General features: G+C 45.9%; 6 protein-coding genes across 6 annotated transcripts; 3 read left to right on the top strand and 3 right to left on the bottom strand.

Moving 5' to 3' along the window:
- Positions 1 to 1,352: 1,352 nt before the first annotated feature.
- BGW36DRAFT_394633 (homoserine O-acetyltransferase) lies at positions 1,353 to 3,119 on the bottom strand (the record flags this gene model as incomplete). Its single annotated transcript, XM_046217936.1, has 2 exons — positions 1,353 to 2,821; positions 3,065 to 3,119. The coding sequence occupies 2 exons, from the start codon at positions 3,117 to 3,119 to the stop codon at positions 1,353 to 1,355; spliced, it is 1,524 nt and encodes a 507-aa protein (XP_046075206.1).
- A 2,538-nt stretch (positions 3,120 to 5,657) lies between these two features.
- On the top strand, positions 5,658 to 6,789 carry BGW36DRAFT_355980 (putative alpha-1,6-mannosyltransferase subunit; the record flags this gene model as incomplete). Its single annotated transcript, XM_046213705.1, has 2 exons — positions 5,658 to 6,693; positions 6,752 to 6,789. The coding sequence occupies 2 exons, from the start codon at positions 5,658 to 5,660 to the stop codon at positions 6,787 to 6,789; spliced, it is 1,074 nt and encodes a 357-aa protein (XP_046075205.1).
- Positions 6,790 to 7,206: 417 nt separating this feature from the next.
- On the bottom strand, positions 7,207 to 9,273 carry BGW36DRAFT_371644 (putative camp-dependent protein kinase catalytic subunit). Its single transcript, XM_046215396.1, has 4 exons — positions 8,714 to 9,273; positions 8,564 to 8,653; positions 8,389 to 8,513; positions 7,207 to 8,324 (listed from the first exon to the last, which is right to left on the bottom strand). Exons 1-4 carry the CDS (start codon positions 8,964 to 8,966, stop codon positions 7,602 to 7,604), a joined length of 1,191 nt encoding a protein of 396 aa, XP_046075204.1. The 5' UTR covers positions 8,967 to 9,273; the 3' UTR covers positions 7,207 to 7,601.
- Positions 9,274 to 10,382: 1,109 nt separating this feature from the next.
- On the top strand, positions 10,383 to 11,728 carry BGW36DRAFT_289330 (putative oxidoreductase; the record flags this gene model as incomplete). Its single annotated transcript, XM_046210652.1, has 3 exons — positions 10,383 to 10,486; positions 10,546 to 10,679; positions 10,740 to 11,728. 3 exons carry the CDS (start codon positions 10,383 to 10,385, stop codon positions 11,726 to 11,728), a joined length of 1,227 nt encoding a protein of 408 aa, XP_046075203.1.
- Positions 11,729 to 13,315: 1,587 nt separating this feature from the next.
- On the bottom strand, positions 13,316 to 14,763 carry BGW36DRAFT_371638 (vacuolar ATPase proteolipid subunit C). The gene is made up of 8 exons (XM_046215395.1): positions 14,442 to 14,763; positions 14,367 to 14,384; positions 14,294 to 14,306; positions 14,151 to 14,233; positions 13,990 to 14,102; positions 13,837 to 13,921; positions 13,699 to 13,784; positions 13,316 to 13,645 (listed from the first exon to the last, which is right to left on the bottom strand). Exons 1-8 carry the CDS (start codon positions 14,487 to 14,489, stop codon positions 13,603 to 13,605), a joined length of 489 nt encoding a protein of 162 aa, XP_046075202.1. The 5' UTR covers positions 14,490 to 14,763; the 3' UTR covers positions 13,316 to 13,602.
- Positions 14,764 to 15,283: 520 nt separating this feature from the next.
- BGW36DRAFT_106122 (putative Rho guanyl nucleotide exchange factor) lies at positions 15,284 to 19,517 on the top strand. Its single transcript, XM_046209200.1, has 4 exons — positions 15,284 to 18,104; positions 18,160 to 18,590; positions 18,643 to 19,074; positions 19,129 to 19,517. The coding sequence occupies exons 1-4, from the start codon at positions 15,389 to 15,391 to the stop codon at positions 19,201 to 19,203; spliced, it is 3,654 nt and encodes a 1,217-aa protein (XP_046075201.1). The 5' UTR covers positions 15,284 to 15,388; the 3' UTR covers positions 19,204 to 19,517.
- The last annotated feature ends 737 nt before the right edge of the window (positions 19,518 to 20,254 follow it).

The raw sequence follows: 20,254 nt of genomic DNA, 5'->3' as shown, positions 1-20,254 counted from the left end.
AGCCATGTCCAGCAATGTCAACGAAATCGGCCATTTTGATGAAACAAAAAGAGAATCGGAGCTCAATAAAAGGAAGAGAAGGGGATACCCAAGGCATTATTGCTGCCCATCACAGCAAAAGATATGTCACGTGAAACCAGGCTCCGTCAGTGACGTTTGCCATTTGGAATGGGAGAACATGTCACGTGCTGCTGTTTCGGCCCGAAAATAATCCAGCTCGGTTAGCTTAGTCTTCCACTACTTTCAAGGTTTCTGCGCCGAAGTTCTTCTTCTCTCTTTACAACACAACATTCGCAACGCAAGTTCCTGTGCTTCGGCACTGGTCATTATTATTATTATCACATGAAAATAATAGATGGAACTGCGCATGTCTCAGTGATGACGATCCTCAATTGAGCTCCTGACACGCTGGTCGAATTGAAGACCACATGGACTTTATCCCCTGTCTCGTGGCTGGTGGAAGAAGACGTGTCAAACGTGGTTGATGCAGATGAACAGAAATCTGAGAGCCATTACAGTTCATTTCCCTACAAATTGCACTTGATACATTTTTTTCTCCTGAACTAACACGTGTTTCAAGAAAGACATTGTCTCGCTCGATGCTTGTCGACCATTTAATGATGGTGGTCTCAAGTCTGCGATCTTACTCCTCAACCCTCTTTCGATTTACAATATTTCTCGCTCAATACAATCCCCATGATGCCTATATGATGACCCCATTCTTAGGACACCTCGGAGGCAAGGTACTACGGTACTTGATGCTCCGCGTGTTGCCCTTCGGGGTAACCGCGTGCAGCAGGCCGTTGACGAGCCTTTACCCAAAGGTAGTTTTCAATCTGAACAGGCTAGGGATATTGATCATTTTCATTTTGTTTCAAAGTTACCAGCGAAATAGCGTTAATCAAAATATCGATTCATTCTTTGCATCTCTTCCTTATGGGGTCTAATGTGACTACTCCCTCCTAATTTAAGTCTTGCAATTATATTTATCATTTCTTATGCTTCGTATCCTTGCCCGGTGATGACTAGTTGTATCCAAAAGCCAAAGTTGAGGTATCCGGCATACAGAAACATTCCATGTCATGGAATTGCCTGGAAACCGTTGTGAACCAGAGAGCTAATCTGAGGGCTTATATATATGATACATCAATTCAATATCTCTTTAAATGACACTTCGGAAGATATCTAAATGCACAATATAACACTAGATATTTCAGTGGTTTATACTATGTTATTAGGAAAGGAAGTGATTTTTCAGTAGATCTCACGGCTAGAGGGGAGATGAAGACAAAAGTCCATAGAACACCTGCAATGCTAGAACGCTTTATAATACAAGCCGTTTTGAAGTGGCTTCAGTCCAAAAACTTGCCCACTCTTCCACCGATATTCTCAAGGTCCAACAGGAATGTGTCGTGCCCGAAGAGAGAAACATCCTCACCTAATTCGACATGCTCGACCTGCTTGTTGCCAGCAGCGAGCAACGTCTCAGCGATCTCGCGCTGCTGCCATGCCGGAAAAAGGATGTCGCTTGCAACACCCATCACTAACACAGAATGGTCTTTCAAAGGCGCCATTCCAAGCACAAGATCTTCAGGTGGACCTGTGGTCACGTTTGCTGCGGTAGGTTCATTCATGGGTGTTACGGAACTGGTGACAGATGGTTGTTCCTCATAGGGCTGGTCGGGCAATGTTAAGCTGCAAGAAGCATCACTTGACCCAACCTGTCCTTTTGAGAGCTTAGTCGCAAATTGTTCTCTTCTTGTGCGAGTTTCTGTCTGGTTGGAATAGCCCAAGTCAAAGAGATCCATCGCTTTAGAAACGTACAGCAAGCTATTTGGGTCGTATTCCAGACAAAATTTCTCTCCAGCATGGTCGAGATACGTTTCGATCAGGAAATCCGGGCATAGGGCAGGTTGTTTGCGAGGGTCTGCGCGCTTTCTTCCAAATCTTTTTTCCCATTCCGGCCCACTCCTATAAGTGACTGTAGCAATCTCACGTGCCAGCTTCATACCAGAATGAGGGGGTATCGAATCGTAGTAGAAGCCCCGCTGCCAGTTCGGATCCATCATCAAGACCTGTCGCTGCGTATGCCTCATCGCAATGCTGTATGGATGACTGCGCGCGCACCCACTAATACTGACAATTCTTCCAATTCTTTCCGGAAATAATACACCAGCAGCCAAACTCTGCATTCCCCCCATACTAGACCCTACAGATGCATGCAGCTTCTGGATTCCCAGAGAATCAAGCAGCCTGAACTGTGCGCGAACCATATCTTCCATTGTCAAGATGGGAAACCGAGTAGCATAGCGCTTCCCGTCGGATGGATCGATGGTCGACGGCCCCGTGCTTCCATAGCATCCGCCGATCACGTTTGTGCAGATAATATAATATTTATTTGTGTCCAACGGCGCACCAGGCCCGATGAATTTCTCCCACCACCCATTCTTTGGATTGGACGGCGTGCTATGAGCGTGGCTCGATGCTGATAGCCCGGTGTGGAGCAGAATGGCATTGCTTTTGTTGGAATTCAATGTCCCCCAGGTCTCATAGGCAATATCAAACTCGGGTAATGTGCCGCCCCAGTCGAGGAGCAAGGCATCTTTGCAATGGAAGTTTTCGTGGTGACCGGTAGTGTACGACGGTTCAGGGCCGGAATTGAGTGATCGTGTGGAGAGGGTTGCGGTACGGGCGTCCTGGGCATCGAGACAGGGAAATGACATGGCAGGATTCGAGGAGTCTTGCGGGTTCTCGCGAACAGCGGCAGAATGTGCTCCTCGACGCGAGTGCAAGTGGACAGACCGACATTGTGCAAGTCGTCCTGGATGTTGATGAAATTTTTGTTTATTGAGAAGGCCGACATCTGCGGGCTGTATGGAGGTTGGGGATGCTGTTGGTAAGCGCCAGCTGCATGATGTGCGACGCACGGCACTGCGAAGAAAACTCATCGTTTTCCGCCGAAAAGTGAGCGTATCTCAATTGTCGTGGAGGGGAGAATTGATGATTGTAAAGAGATCTCCGCATCTTGCGTGGTCCCCGCATGCCGCAGACCATCGCGGCTTACTAAATGCGCGGAGCACGCCATGCGCCTGCTCTCCGATTGGTTGGTTTGCATACATTCTATATACTCTGCTATATAATCTGCTATATACTCTGCCATGTACTCTACTATGTACTCTGCTATATACTATGCTCGTTCAACTACGTCTCCTAATCTAGTACATTCAATTCTGGTGATGTCAAGTTGATGAATAGGGCAACCCGAACGGCATATGAGGGGGTGCTTTGTAAGCTAGCAAGAAGGCAGATCTGGAGAAGGCGCCAGAAGCTTGAAGCTATCCAGCTGGAATATAGTGACTACTGTATGGCTACTGGGTGTGTGCACAACCTCCATTGAGGCGAAAAGCTTGCAAAAACTTGACGCCATAACAGGTAAGTAGTGACTTTGCAAATTGCAAAATGCGGCCACATGTGCTGCAGCCACAAATTTGATTGGCCCAGAAACTAGGTAAATTCTGAGGTTCGCGTTTGGGTTTGGGATCCGCTACAAAAGCTTGGCTTTGCTATTACCGCATTCAGCGAATTTTCGAATTTACGAATTTGACAGGTCATCCTCCACTAGTCCAGACTGAGGCTGCATGCTTAAAGATGTTATGCTTCTTTCTTTTTGGTCTAAAAACAAATTCCTTCTGACCGACTGCCTGGAGTTGCACATCGTCACAGTATGTCATATGAACCGGTCATTTCGGGTCATTCGACCAGTGGTTGATCTTCACCATGCAGCACTGGTGTAAGAGTCTTGAAATGATGCGATTGGTCTGTTTAATGAATATAGTAAGACCTGTCTGACGACTTACCTTGGGATCGAACCGGGTTTCTGTTATCTGTGACCAGATCATTAGTGCCAACAACGCTGCAGCCATTAGCCAGGGTACTCGTGCTTCAGCGCTCACTATGAGCCCGAGAGGTGAGGTGAAGCTGAGAATACTCTGGTGTAATAAAGAGTTTCTGGCTAGTTTCTTTGGCAGTCGTCAACATCGTCGTCATCAATGGGTCTGATTCGAGTACAATCCGGCCGAGATCGCATCTCAATGCCGACCTTTATCAAGCAGTGATATCTTGCAACTGCGTTTCCAGGCAGTTGTACGCCATCGGTTGGGAACGTGCGGAATCCAAGATAGCACTGATAGGCGCTGTTAAGTCAATTCTGGTGTGTCAAGGGGGTGATTTGTCCGGCAGTTGGATAACGTTAATATCCACACTCTTTTTCTATAAGTAGCTGTTGATATGAACTGCGTGGTGTGATGCGTGGTGGATGACGCGGCTTGCTGACGAAAAGAAGTCTAGCCGGTTCTTTGGATACTGCTTTCAACCCGGTGTTAATACATATACACATATCAATATGTATATATATATATATATATATATATAAAATGGAATTATACTGTCAAGACAACCGGAGTAATCATCATGTAGGGTTAAATGGCGTAAATTAAGGCAGCTGTAGCGCGTGGCGTGTGGCGTTCCTGGGAGCCAGGCCCTGTATAAATACATTCAATGTTGTATATGTAGTAATTATATAGCCGACAGATGGCAGGCCTGGTTGTGATGTCCTGGATATTTTCATTTTCATTTTCATTATTTAATTTTCAATATTATTTTAAACGAAAATGAAAATCGTTAATGTAGCATGCGCGACTCAGATCGACAGACCGGCCAGGCACCAGCAAAAAGATCGCCGGGAGTGGTAACGGTTGAAACGTCGTGCGCCGTCCCCTGTACGGCCGCCGTATTGTTTCCGCCCGCTTTTGGCCCGCTTGAAAAAGTAAGAATTAAAAATATCGATGATAATACAATTGATGGATATAATAGCATTAATATGTAAGCAATTGCATAACAGCACGAACAGTCACCAAGGCAGATCCGACGGGCTTGGTCTGGGGATGGGGACCAGGCCAGCGGTCGAGAACTATGTATATCAGCCAATCAGGCTATCAGGATACCAATATATCAGTATATCAGCTCCAGAGCGTAGAGCGATGACGACGTCATCTGCAACCGGAGCGTGCACACTGCACAGTGCACAGCTCTAGCCTCTAGCCTCCGCCACCTGGTATACGCCGTACAGTGGACGTACTAGCCAGGACCGATATTAATGTCATCATGTGAAGTGCAGGTCAGCCCCTGCAGAGTGCAGACACAGCAAAAAGGCCCCTCGAAAAGTTGAATGTGAAACGGCCTGTGTTCTAGCGCTCGTTGCATCCGGTCCATTAGGGCTGTCGATCTCGGTATTGATACCGTACTAGCCCGCCCGTCCCAAGCCTGTGAATGTAGGCGTAATCCTAGCTCCACCCGTCCCGTTGGGCCCTGTCAAGTTCAACCACCGCCTCAGCTTCTATCCTTTTGCGATGCCACCAACATAAACTCGTCATGCCTACGAATTGGTCGATATACTGAATCCTCCCCCCTTCCCCCTCTTTCTTTCCTCCTCCTCCTCCTCTCCATTTTCTGCATGCACCCGCCGCCGGAGCTCCTTTATCACCTCGTTTCGCATTTGTGCCAGAGTTCGGGTCGAAATTGTGCACGCCGGTCGTGACCAGGTTGTCCTTGTAGCATTGTACAGAGTGTTCCAGACTACTGGCGTTTATCCTGGCAAAATGGCCCCGGTTCGACGCGGCCTGGTCGCTATCGTCGTGCTTCTCGCCTTCGTCTTCCTGCTTCGATCCTCCTCATCAGCCTCCTCAGACTCCCGCGATACACATTCCTCCGAGAGACCCGTGCAGGTGCCGCCACGCGTCAGGACCCATGCGGGGAGGCAACAAAGTGCCCAGTTCTTCATTGAAGACATCGCCGATCGACCGCTGCGTGAACGCCTACGGTACCAGTACCCATATGATATCGACGCCAAGTTTCCGGCCTTTATCTGGCAAACATGGAAGGATGTGCCCTCGTCCAGCTGGTTTCCGGATGAGCTTCGCCCGTCCGAGGAGTCCTGGAGCCAACTGCACCCCGGTTTTGTTCATGAAGTTCTAGGAGACAAGACCGCCGAGCACTTAATCCGCTATCTGTATAGCTCAGTTCCCGAAGTCGTCGAGGCCTACGAGTCGCTACCGGTCCCCGTGCTGAAGGCCGACTTATTTCGCTACTTGATTCTACTAGCACGTGGAGGAGTTTATTCAGATATTGATACTGAAGCACTGCAACCGGCCATTGACTGGCTTCCCAAGGACCTGGACCCGCTGTCTGTTGGCCTGGTTGTTGGCATTGAAGCCGACCCAGACCGCCCTGACTGGCATGACTGGTACTCGCGGAGAATCCAGTTTTGTCAGTGGACCATCCAGTCCAAGCCTGGACATCCTATTCTACGTGATGTAGTCGCGACCATTGTCGAGGACACATTGCGAATGAAGCGAGAGGGCATTTTAACCATGGCCCGCATGGACAAATCTATTGTCGAATTCACCGGCCCTGCCGTCTGGACCGATGCCGTGTTCCGATACTTCAACAACGAGGATTACTTCCAGAATGAAAAGTCCCGAAACGTTACTTATGAGGATTTCACGGGCCAGACGACCCAGAAAAAAGTGGGCGACGTCGTGGTGCTGCCGATCACAAGTTTCAGTCCCGGAGTGGGACAAATGGGTGCCGAGGAGCCTGACCATCCCATGGCTTTTGTCAGGCACGACTTTGGAGGTATGTCCCGTCTGATCGCGAACAGAAAGGAGAACAGAACGCTAACAATCCTGATCAGGTACATGGAAACCCGCAAACGAACGTTACATTGGGTGAAAACAATAACCCTCAAACTCGGTCACCGATACACACACACATATATATACAATCGGCTGTGTTTTAGGCCTAACGTATACGCATTATAATTGCCTCTACTTTATTTCGTGTTGATATAAGGTCTCACGCTGAGAGCGGAGCGAGCATTAGCAAAGGCGTTTGATGATTTGGAGCTGCATTCTTTGATTCTCTTTTTCTTCTTATACTTTTCCTCAGTGGATTGGGACGGTATGCCCAATACGTTCGATGTAGATTAGGATTACCACATATAGACACCTATTTCCAAGACATACTGACAGTGTACGATGCTCAATCGTTTGATGTTAACATGAAGACTCTTCCGAGTCGATTTTTGATTGAAAACAGTCTAATATTTATACCAAAATGTGACGTGAAATTCAAATCTTACAAAAGACGTTCTATTCAAGATTATTTTTATTTTCAATTTATTGGCTCAAATCTTGAAAATACCGATTAGGCTAGTAGAAGTCAAGAGATATCCGCTGTGGAATAACTCATAAAGAAAGGTGTAGATGAATAACGAAGAGCTTCTAGCGTCATAAATTTCAACAAAGCGACGAAGATCAGAGAAGAACAAGAATGTACGAGCAATTTAACGGTTAGGTAGTAGGAAATAGGAAATAGGAAATAGATAATATATATAACATAAGAAGCAAAGAAAGAACAATCCAGTACGATTCATAAATCTTTCAGAGGGTATATTCTGTCCAATATGGCAAGTATCATGCATGAAACAGATGAGGTGGTCGTCAATCCAAGTAAAAGATATAGAAGATGAAAGAGGAAGGGAATTAAAAATCATTGAAGAGCGGTTCATATTTTTCTCTCAAGTCGCTCGTATAGACGCTTAGCTTATCGGGAGCAGGAGGCGGTGGATACTCCTCAAAATTGCCCGCATCTGCCGCATTTTCCAGACGAGGGATGATGGGACCTTGAACACGACGATAGTAGAGATCATCCCATTGAATACTAGACAACCAAGGGTGAGCCTTGACGCGTGAGGCGCCTCCTTGAATATGTCCCAAACGTTGCGTGACATCTGTCTTGCAAAATTGTGAAATGATGTCCCGCGCAGCAGGACTCATCTTCTGTGGAAAGCGAAGTCGCCCTTCCACAATCTGTTCGTATAGTCGCATCACGTTTTGGTCCCAGAATGGAGGCTGCCCAACCAAAAACTCGTAGATTAGGACCCCTAGAGCCCACCAGTCGACCGCAAGACCATGTCCACTATTGTGTATAACCTCCGGCGCCAAGTAGTCCGGAGTCCCGCAAAGAGTGTATGTTTCACGGTTACCAACCTGTTTGGCGAATCCAAAGTCTACAAGCTTGATGTGACCATCTGCGTCTATCAGGATGTTTTCGGGCTTCAGATCACGGTATGCGACACCCTGAACGTCGTGTAAGTACTCGATTGTCATCGTAATCTCCGCGGTATAGAATTTGGCGGTTGGTTCGTCAAACGTGCGTGCGCGTCGAAGATAGCTGAATATTTCGCCACCGGGGCAATATTCCAACTAAGAGACAATAAATAGTTAGTGGATTCACCTTGGTACGATGTGCAATGCGACGCTAGCATACCAGCATGTATAAAGACTGGTCGTCTGAGAAGGTGGTGACCAAAGTTGTGATGAAAGGATAACCTGCAACTGCCGCAAGTGTTCTTCTTTCATTCCGAACATGTTCAACTTGTTTAAGTTTGATAACTGAGGTGACTGTCAGTTGCATGAACTCGCAAAAAGTAGAGGCACTGTACCATCTGCCTTTCGGAGAACCTTTAATGCGTAGACTTTGTCTTTGCGAGGGTTATCTTTCAGCCTTGTGAGCCAGACACGAGCAAAGGTACCTATTTCCCCAGTAAGTTCACCATTCAAACCAGTCGTCGAGTGAAGTTGCGATTATATACCGGTGCCCAGCGTTTTAATCAATTCAAAATCATCCACACCTAACGTACGGCTCGGCTCGGCTAGATGCTTCACCTCAGGAGCTTCGGCAACGGTATTCGGGTCTAGAGGGTGCTCTGAGCTAACAAGTACAGAGGCTATTTTCTGCTTTTCTTGATCGTGGTTGTTCCCGCCATTGTCAGCTTGCGCTTCAGGTTCGGCCAACTTGCTGTTTGAATCTTCATGTGTCGTAGGTTGGACTGTTTCCGTGCCCATCGTGATAGCGACAAAGCATGTCTCGAATGCAAAACGAACGGCGGTGATGGTAAAACGTGACGCGAAAGGCGAGGTCTGCCAGAACCGTAAAACTTAGACGGTCCCCGAAACACAGGCGGTGGAGCGGCAGGGAGTCGCGAGAATAGGCAGGCCAGTCAATTGAGTGCGGCAGGTTAACTATGACATGGAAGCCGGCGGTCGGTCTGTTGCTGAAAAGCAACCGGTAGGCACATTACAAGGAATTGACCGGCGATGATTCTGGCGGAGGACAAGTCTCAAGACTCATGTTAGCGGATGGTACTTGTCCCCGCGGGCTGACTGTTAATTAATTAGCCCAAGGAGGGACTCTGACGTACATGTAACCCGGCGGGGTTAGATTATATGAGTGAATTTTGGGAGGCTCCGATTTAACATATATTTTATATATTTGAATAATATTTTTAACTAGTCAAGAATTAAATTTACTTATAATATAGTATTTTTAATAGATACTTTTGTTCTAATCAATTTACAATTTTTTTAATTATCATAGCCTAACAAAAATCAATTTATACCCCTAACCTCTGTATATCTTTAATAAATAAACTATTCACATTATTAGAAGATATTAGCCGATCAATATCTTCTAAAATTTCAATATTTTGCCAGAATTGGTTGGCTGGCTGGCCTGTTCTTGTGCGCGTTTTTCCAAGCTTCCTAGACTCAATCCAGTGATTCGCATCTCTAACGCTTCATACACCCCCTGCTTTAATTTTGATTTTTAAATTAGGTTTACGTTAGCAAAGCTTAATAAAATGCTCGGCGCTATCTGCAAATTGAGCGTCTAATTCGGCTTGCATGAGGCTGCCCGAGAATATATTGTCGAGACGTTGGGTCATAATTGGCGAGAGATCAGTCTCATGTAATAATTTTTGGAACTTCGCAATACGCTTACGAAGCTTTGGAGCAGTTCTTGGAGGCGATATATTGAGAGTATAATGGGAGAATTTTGTATAATATTACCTCTACCGTCAGGCATATCAATCATTGATTCGAAGTCAAAATCCAACCCGCTTTTCACTTTATCAGTGCATATAGTTCATCTGACCTACTAATTTAGTTTGTCTAATCATATTATATCTATTTCAATAAGTAAAATAAATAAGGTAACAAATAGACTGGGGAATAAATACCTATGTTACCCTTTTGCATTGTGACTTAGTGAATTGGCCTATTTGGTCCGAGAGAATGACTTTCGTCCGGTTGGTATGGATATGGTATAAATCGTTGGTGCTACTGATGCAGGCAGAACTCGGATCAAATTGTCCAGAGATGTCTCTATATAAGGCCAGCTCTAACCCGGTGTTCTTTGTCTAACGATGAGAACCTAACTGAGCCCTTTAACCATCTGCTGGCTGACATCTAAATCACGACAAGATGGCATCAACGGTAAGCCGTGTCTTTACGGCTTTCGGCCCGCCAACAATAGAGAAGAAGAGCGACGCGATCAAGTTTGGCATCTTAGGAGCCGCGAAAATTGCGTAAGCTTTCACTGGAGATTGGACTGTGCCGTTTTCAGTGCACTATTGACACTGAACAGTCCTCTAGCGCTGATCACACCGGCCAAGTCACATCCTGAAGTCATCGTGCAAGCTGTTGCTGCTAGAGATCGCGCCCGGGCTGAAGAATTCGCGAAGAAGCACGGCATCCCTGATGTCCGGGGCTCATATGAGGGTTAGATTTTGACTGCTGAGTTTCGCAGACCAATGAAAGCTAATCATGTGTGTATTGAAGAGATTCTCGACGACCCGAAAATCGATGCCGTCTTGATCCCACTTCCCAACAGTCTGCATTTCGAGTGGGCTGTTCGCGCTATTCGCGCTGGGAAGCATGTTTTGCTTGAGAAACCGTCCACCTCCAACGCAAATGAAGCCGAAATCCTCTTTAATATGCCGGAATTGTCTCAACCCAAGGCCCCAGTCTTACTGGAAGCCTTCCATAATCGCTTCCACCCTGCAGTTCACCTGTTTCGATCTTTCATTAAACCAGCTGATGTTGTGCACGTGCATACAGATTCTATGGTGCCGTGGGTGATAACTGCTAAAGAAAACATTGAGTTCAATTATAATCTCTCTGGTGGTAGCATGATGATGCTTGGAACGTATAACTTCGGCCTGCTGCGTATGATCTTTAACGACGAGCCAGAGAAGTGTCTAGCTTGTGATACCAGTATTTTTGGCGATGGCATCCACGACAAATGCGACTACGCTTTCAAGGCCAAATTCCGCTTCCCTAACGGCGGCATAGCTGAGGCCATGACTTCGCTAAGAGGCTCTCTTCTGTGGAAGCCCTCTGAGGCCAGGGTGACAACCAGAGAGATTGTGATACCTGACAGCACGCTCCCATCTACTCAGGAGAAGTTGCTGACTCGACAGGTCACGCTGCACGGATTCATCCATGCCTTTATCTGGCATCGCATCGACGTAAAGGACTCCTATGTGATCTGCAACAAGGCCAATCGCCAGCCGATCAAGACATGGGTAGAGTCTAAATCACACAAAGCCTACACCTACAAGGACGCTGGTGGTGAATTCACGAGCTTGCCTGGTGAGGAATGGTGGATGTCGTATCGCTATCAGCTTGAGGAGTTTGTGAATCGGGTCAAGGGTCGTAAGACGCAGTACTGGGTCGGTGGGGAGGACTCGTTCAACCAGATGAAGATGATTGATATGGCCTATAAGAAGAGTGGACTGGGACTGCGACCGACTAGTTCGTTCCGCTAACTGCAAGGCTTGAAGCAGGAGAGCGTTTTCAATCCAGTGCAATGAGATTGTTCTCTTCTCTCACATTGTTCTTAGTGTAAAACAATAATACTATTCAGTTCATTAATCAATACATTTTCTGTTCTTACCAAGGTACTGTCGTTATGAGCTCAGATAGGACATTTCGTCTTGGCAATTCTCAATATTATATATAGTCAACTTCGACATCTTCGGAGATGTGCGATGATATCAATTGACTGTGAGCAGCTACCCTGTTCATATCGTCAAAGCTGGAGTCACCCTAGAGTCGCTATCATGTGCCTTATGGTTTGGTACATAGCTGATACATTGATATGGGAAAATGCGCCTCGGGTCCCGGAAACCGCCCTGCAACCACTGGCATCCGTTGTATAATGTCGCTGCAACATGTCAAATTTGAAATGTTTCCTCAAAAGTTATACATGCCCAACCCGTTGCCAATCTCCTGCCGTAAGACTAGATATGTCAGCACACCTTCAGCTGACTCGCAGCCGCCAAAGGTGCATAACCTGACTTACTAGGCTTAGCCCAGTCAAGTGGCAGAAAGCGTGCCAAGAGTGGGGCCAGTCGAGTTGAAATAACCATTCCAAATTTGGCAACATTTCCCATAGTGACAACACAACTTCCTGCCTTACTTGTCTGAGGCCGTTCTCAAGCGTTTAGGGATTAGTAGCGCGGTAAGTAGCATAGGAAGTAAATACGCCCCTAATTATATATATATAAAGGAGCAAAAAGGGGAATCCCAGGGAGCTACGCGCCAACTGGTGCACGTGGGTCAACAAATAAGCCTTGTTAGTGCTTAATTAGGAATGCATATATCTATCTATAGCTAGAACTGATCGTCGTGATGGTGTTAAGCATGTAGCATGAACAAATTAAGCTTCAGCACATATTATTTAGGCAACTCGCCGGAAATCAACATGTTCAGTGGCAGGGCTGTGTAATTTGCGGTCTTCATCAATCATAAGGCCGGCTCGTAGGGAAGCAAGATTGATTATCATAATCAAAACACCTTTACATCACTGGTCGTAACTTGTATTTTTCAATACAACATAATATATTACTAAGAAGGGATACACCCCTAATATACAGTACATAACACTATGGCCGTTGAAAATTAATGACTATCAGAATCACATGCCAGCTTCAACACATAGAGATTTTCAGTAACACTCATTCTTAACCGTTTCTCTTAGTGCTATGTATCAAAAGAAGCCTCGATTGTATATATCAAAAGTTGCCATGAAAGTAATGTTTCTAAGATCTGAATGTTGTAGCAACGAATCACTGCATTGACCATTGCGCAATGTTACGCAACGGTTTCCATGTTCTCGCACCTGCCCGTATTGGTGGTGTCTGCAAGATGAAGTACCTGGATCCTATTTCACCACACTAGGTGTTTCATATCACTGGGATATCAGTTGGTGTTAGATTACATAACCCACCTTGTCCGAGTCAATGTTGACTTGGTACTTATACGGAGTTCATCTGGAAGAGACATTTATATTGGACCAATTGAGAATTGTCACGTATTAGAATGAGGGGTTGCTGATGCTGACGTGACGGTGATAGATAGATAGAAATGTCTGTGTTTATATATTCGTACAATTTATGAGGGTACCTGAATTAATCTAGATTGGTATACATGTACCGCCCCAAGACGGCCGACGGCTGCTGATGTGCCGACTGCATTGCCTAACAGGACCGAACAGACCCCACAAGAAAAAGAAAAAATGATTGTCTCATGTTTTAGCAGATGCCTGTGTTGGTGTATCCATGAGGCAGCTGAGGTTGGCGCTGTATATCCTTGCTGCCATTCACCCCTTCGTCGTGATATTGATTATTATGGAACATATTTAACCACCACTGCGGGAGTTGAGAATAAGACCGACAATCAATCTTTCTCAAGTTAGCATATATATCGAGGCCCAGGGACAATGGGAGATTCTTACCCATAAAGCCCAAGTACTTCACCGAAAATCAAGATCAGGATCATTCCAACATAGACTCTTGATTGCTGCATGTATACCCGAACACCCTAAGCCATATAATCAGGACGTAGTAATTAAACAAAGGCGTAGAATTCTCACAGCTTCTCCCACAATTCCAATAGTATATCCGGCTGCTACTCCAGCCAGCCCAACCGAAAGACCCGATCCGAGATGCATAAAGCTCCTGTTTCAAAGACACGTCATTAACACTGGAGCTAAATTCGATACAATAACACTCGGGGAGATTCGTACGTGTAAAGACTGGTGTTTTGTTGTGGAGGCGGATTTAACGCCCCGCTAATAAGCACTGCGATGACCAAGCCGTATACCGCAATAATACCAGACATGACAACGGGAATTAACGACTATCACATTATCAGCAGTGGTCTTGTTGTCGAGGTGTGCGACCGTACTTTCATAATCAGATCTGGCCTGTATTGTCCGACCCCAGCAATACCAATGCCGGACTTTGCAGTACCATAAGCCGCGCCCATTGCTGTGACGTGTGAGTGAATCGAAAAGGGAAAGCATATGGCGCTGGTTGTGTTTTACGTACTTCCAAATATCATCTGGAGGCGTGTCAGTAACTAGGTGAATACGGCATAGAGAGGGTATCAGGAATTACTGACTGCCGCTGCTACTCCTGCCTGTGCCTATGGTCAGCGAGGTATGGCCTATCCACGACAGTGTATTGATGCACGTACAAAGGAGAAAAATGGTGCAAAATTTGGGGCATATTCGCTTTCCGCCATTTTGTCGACTGTACAGCTAGCTGGTGGTCGTGGCAGAAACAGAGGACAACTCGTCTATGAACCTTGCGCGGACGGGGCGGCGGGAATATGCACAAGGCGTAAACGATAGGAACGAGATTGAAATCTCCAACCGATTCGGGAGAGCAGTCTCGATTCTCTTGCAAGGTGGTGGTGGTCGAAACAGACAGTGTCGGAGCTACAATAATCAAGAAGCGCAAGCAATCACAGGACCGTTATGCTAAGCTGCCAGTAGTGTCTCTGCCGCCCGCCGTAGTCATCGCGCTATGTTGCGCTGGGAGGTGGCGGCCTCAGGCCAGGTAGGCCAGGCTAGGCTGGACGTCGAACTTGACCCAAAGTTACACAACACAACTTGGACTTACCACCCCGTGCTTTGCTACTTCATCACGAACACGCTCCGCCAAAAAGCACCCTGCTCGATCTCTCCTCTCCATCCTCTCCCTCCTCCAGGCCTCCCAACCCCTCGGCACTGTGGGACTCGCAGAGGCGTCCTTATCGAGCCTCTTTCTTTCCAGCAGAAGAACGATGCGGAGGGTATGACTGCAAGGGCCCTGCTCTGAGGTTGCGCCCACCGCTCGTTACGTTCATCAGTCCTTCGATCTCAAATCTCGGTGATCAACCACTCGATATCGCCAATTCCACTACGATAGAAAGGCTGGGGCATGCCTAATAAGTAAAGCCACACTGTTTCGACCATTCGCAAAACTAACTCCGCCATCCTAAAGACATTCGACAACCAGCCTATTTGCCAATCGCCATTCTCCGTCCTTCCAGCGGCTCGACCAGACCCTGCGTATGACCTTGTACTGGCCTTGTCATACACGGTTTCTTCTTGAGCGACTTGGAGATAATCTATTCTAGACCATAGCCTGGGGGCCAACATGGCAGATCTGGGATCACAGCAGGGTCGGAATTACCGGCCCAGTCAATACACACATGCTTCGAGTTTTCAACGTGATGCTGCTTTCAATGACATCTTTGGAGCAGCACCGCCTCCGGGCCGGGCGCAGACGATGACATCGCAAACACCTCACTTTCCGACCGAACGAGCGCATACCATGACTTCTCATTCTGCACAACCTCAAATGCCGCTAAGGGTACCTGCTCCAATCCGACAAATTCCCTCAGGTCAAGGCCAGATTGTTACCAACGGTTATCCCAATCCCTCACAAGCAAACGGCAGCGTTGCGTCGTCGCAGACCCCTCAAAACTATCCTCGACCATATCCACGAGGTTCCGCTTATCCCCCGCCTCAACGAGTTGATTCTAGGCCTCATCAAGTCCCACAATATTCAAGTGCCAATGTGCCAGTTCCTCAAGGTCGCCCTGTGCCCCCACCAGCGTTAAATTCAGACGCATATCGTTCACGGTCAATGGCCGCCGGTGTGCCTAGGATGAGTGGGCCTCCTGTATATTCACAACCTCCAAACAGCTTCAACCACACTTCAGCACATGCTATTCGACATCAGCATTATAACAACTCTGTAACGAGGACTCCCCAAGGCCGGCTAGTCCCAGAAAGACATGATAATGCCCGAACCATGTCTTTGAGCTCTTACTCATCTAACAATGAGTATGCTCAAACACCGTACGGTCGGACCGTGCCTCAGCGACGACCACCTTCCGGCCCAGATCAAATCCCCTCCCAATTATTACCAGCGCAGGCGCAAACACCCACCATTTTGGAGCAGCAGACGCTCGATGGCGAACCCTCCCGTCAACGACGTCCCAGTGAATCTTCGATAACATCTCGTACTATGTCGATGGCGTCTACACTTGTTTCTGATCGAACAATGAGCTTGCAGAGCAGGCCTGTTCAGAAAACGACCAGCCAATCGACCCAGTCAACGGCCGCAACAGCAGTACCACAAAATCGTTCTCGAAAGCCCTTGGTCCATCCAGCTTTGCTATCTCGTGTTGCCGATGTCTTCCGTGAGAAAATTCCTTTGGGAGAACGTCAAAAGAACGGCTTATCGTATCAAAATGCATTCTCAGGTGCAGAGGCCGTGGACCTGATTGCTCATATTATCAGAACACAAGATCGCAATCTTGCACTGCTTTTAGGTCGTGCTCTCGATGCGCAAAAGTTTTTTCACGATGTTACTTATGACCATCGTCTTCGAGATTCTGGAGTTGAAATATACCAATTTAAAGAGACCATGACCGAAGAGGCTCCTAGCTCGGAGGTTAACGGCGTGTTCACCCTTTTGACAGAATGTTATTCCCCAACCTGCACTCGCGACAATCTTTGCTATTCTATAGCTTGCCCTAGGCGACTAGAGCAACAAGCACGTCTGAATTTGAAACCCCAACCGGGATTGCGCCATTCTTCTTCTAAAGGCAGTCTTCACGCGGATGATGATAATGACGACCAAAAACTGTGGATTAATATGGTTCCCAAGGAAATTGCCGATGGTATTGACGATCGGGAAAAGAAGCGACAAGAGATTATATTTGAAATTATGTATACCGAGCGAGATTTTGTCAAAGATCTTGAATATCTTCGAGACTTTTGGATGAGACCTCTTCGTTCCGCCGGTAATACTAGCTTGTCGCCCATTCCGGAGCATCGCCGAGAGAAGTTTATCAGGACAGTATTTGGAAATTGCTTGGAGGTTCTCAAGGTCAACTCTGGTCTCTGTGAAACCCTCAATACTAGGCAAAAAGAAAATCATGTTGTTCTTACTGTTGGTGATATTTTCTTGCAGCACGTCCCTCGTTTTGACCCATTCATCAAATACGGTGCCAACCAACTGTACGGCAAGTATGAGTTTGAAAAGGAGAAAGCCTCCAATCCCGCCTTTGCTCGATTCGTCGAAGAAACAGAACGCTTGAAAGAGTCACGGAAACTAGAATTGAATGGTTACCTGACTAAGCCAACAACACGTCTCGCCAGATATCCTCTTCTTCTCGAGCAGGTATTCAAAAATACCGCCGATGACAACCCAGATAAACAGGATATACCTAAAGCAATCGGCATGATCAAAGACTTCCTTTCGAGAGTCAATGCCGAGAGTGGAAAGGCTGAAAACCACTTCAATCTGGTGCAATTGAATGCTGCATTGAAGTTCAACCCTGGTGACTATGTGGATCTGAAACTTACGGAGGAGAACCGGCAGATGCTCTCCAAAATGGCTTTCAAGAAGACTTCAACAGATAGTTCTGAGGTTACGGCGTATCTTTTCGATCATGCTGTTCTTTTAGTGCGTATCAAGATGGTGAACAAGCGAGATGAGTATCGGGTGTACAGGAAGCCGATACCGCTTGAATTGTTGGTAATTACGCAAATGGATGAAGTCATTCCTAGGCTTGGTTTGGCAAAGAGGTCATCATCAAGTCTTATCCCAGGAAAGGCAGTCGTCGCCAATACTCCAGTGCCGAAAGAGGGCCTACCTATAACTTTTAGACACCTTGGTAAGGGGGGCTATGATCTGACCCTTTTTGCCACCTCTCAGACTCAACGGAAAAAGTTCATTGAACTGGTTGAGGAACAACAGAGAAAACTCAGAGAACGCAACAGTAACTTTTATTCGAAAACAATTCTATCCGAAAATTTCTTTACAACGGCCAATCGTGTCAATTGCTTGGCACCAACTGGTAAGTTTCATTCATTCTTGAAAATCGTATTAAGTCTGACTTATTCTCCCTGTAGATGGCGGTAGAAAATTGATTATAGGTACCGACAATGGTATCTTTTTGGCCGACAGATGGCCCAAGGACAAGAACGCGAAACCACGCCGGATCCTCGATGCTACAGCTGTTACTCAGATTGATACATTGGAAGAATATCAACTGGTTCTAGTTCTGGCCAACAAGACCCTCAGCTCCTACCCGATGGAAGCATTAGACGTGAGCGAAGGCCAAAATCCATTAGCCCGTAGACCAAAAAAGATTCAAGGTCATACCAACTTTTTCAAAGTCGGTATCGGTCTCGGACGGCATCTTGTCTGCTCAGTTAAAACATCCGCCTTGTCGACCACTATCAAGGTATATGAGCCTACGGAAAATCTAGCTAGGGGAGGCAAAAAACCAGCTCTGGGGAAGATGTTCCGAGGTAGCCAAGACACTTTAAAGCCTTTCAAAGTAAGTAGATTGTTTGATTTTCTGGAACAGTTTTGTCTAACCAGTGCTCAAGGAATACTATATCCCCGCTGAATCCTCATCTGTTCATTTCCTTCGATCAACATTGTGTGTTGGTTGTGCCAGAGGGTTTGAGGTTGTTAGTTTGGAGACTACTGATAGTCAATCCCTTCTTGACCAAGCAGATACCTCTCTAGACTTTGTTGCGCGAAAAGAAAACGTCAAGCCGATCTACATTGAACGAATGAATGGAGAGTTCCTCCTCAATTACAGCGACTTTTCATTCTTTGTCAACAGGAATGGATGGCGAGCACGACCTGACTGGAAAATTTCGTGGGAAGGCACACCAAATTCTTTCGCTTTGTCGTATCCATACATCTTAGCCTTTGAACCCAACTTCATCGAAATTCGGCATATTGAAACAAGTGAACTTATTCATATCATGACTGGAAAGAATATCCGAATGCTACACTCATCCACTAGAGAGGTCTGTATTCCAGTGTCCTTTTTGGAATTTTCAGTTGACTAACACATAATTCAGATTCTGTATGCCTATGAAGACGAAGATGGGGAAGATGTGGTGGCTAGTTTAGATTTCTGGAATCGGCCGCGGTAAAGGTGTGAAACACCTGTGAAATCCCTTGTGTTTTCAACTTGCTATCATGTTCGCAAGTTTTTTCTTCAAATCTCTTCATTCTCTTAGATGACTGAATGACCATCGTCATGTATGTGCGTATGTATGAATTTGTAGTTGCTGCGCATTGGCATTTACAAGGAATGTCATCAATTATATCCGCACTATCATTTGTTTTAGTTTGTCGTCGATGACATCTGATTCTCCAGATGCGCCTTCTTCTTTTTTATTTCTCCTACCGTTCTCTCTTTTGCTCTTTATCATTTTCTCTATAGGCTATTTTATTGTTATTTCTTTTTGAATGTGCTGTATATCTCTCCATGTCTATCTTCTTGGAGCGGCTTGGTTTTATTGATGTACAACTTTTCACATCTTTTTCTTCTTTTGAATAAACATTTTATGTCATAGCATTTACTCTGTTTCATTTATCATATGTTTTTTATTCCTTGTTTTTAAATTTATGCTCTTCAATGACCGGCTGCATTCAGTTTCTGCAAATAGTGAAGATAACTTGTACCTACAAAGAACCATGAGCAAGGTTCTTTTCTATTTCTTGCTTTGGGTGATTACAACGCTGTAGGCTCTAGGATCAGATGAATGTCTCATTCAAATGTTGGGTAGCTCTATTCTGAAGAATACCATCAATTCTACTACATACTTGACCAGTCTTCAATGTGCGAATTGTACATGGCGCCAGATTCTCGCAAACATCGATTGCTGTATATTTTTTTTATTACAAGTTGAATACTTGATAGTAATCAAAAACTTGAAAAGTTTAGGTATAGTTGAATTTGGATCAACATCTCGGACAGAAATCGAAAAAGGACTCATTGTGATTTTGATATGCGTGTATTACATTGATGTGGTTAAAAAATTGATAATGCTAAGGCACCAACCAAAATATACTTTTAACCTTCCTGTTCGTTCTTCCAATCAATCCCTGGACAAGAGAAATCTCATCCAACGTGATAAAAAAATAAAAAATAATCCATAAAGTATGTGTAGCACAAACAAAACTTAGTTGGATATCAAA

Source organism: Talaromyces proteolyticus, assembly GCF_021365285.1.
Source record: "Talaromyces proteolyticus strain PMI_201 chromosome Unknown BGW36scaffold_3, whole genome shotgun sequence".
Classification (NCBI taxonomy): Eukaryota; Fungi; Ascomycota; class Eurotiomycetes; order Eurotiales; family Trichocomaceae; genus Talaromyces; species Talaromyces proteolyticus.
The sequence above is the reverse complement of the archived record's forward strand: the minus strand, read 5'-3'. Positions and strand labels throughout refer to the sequence as shown.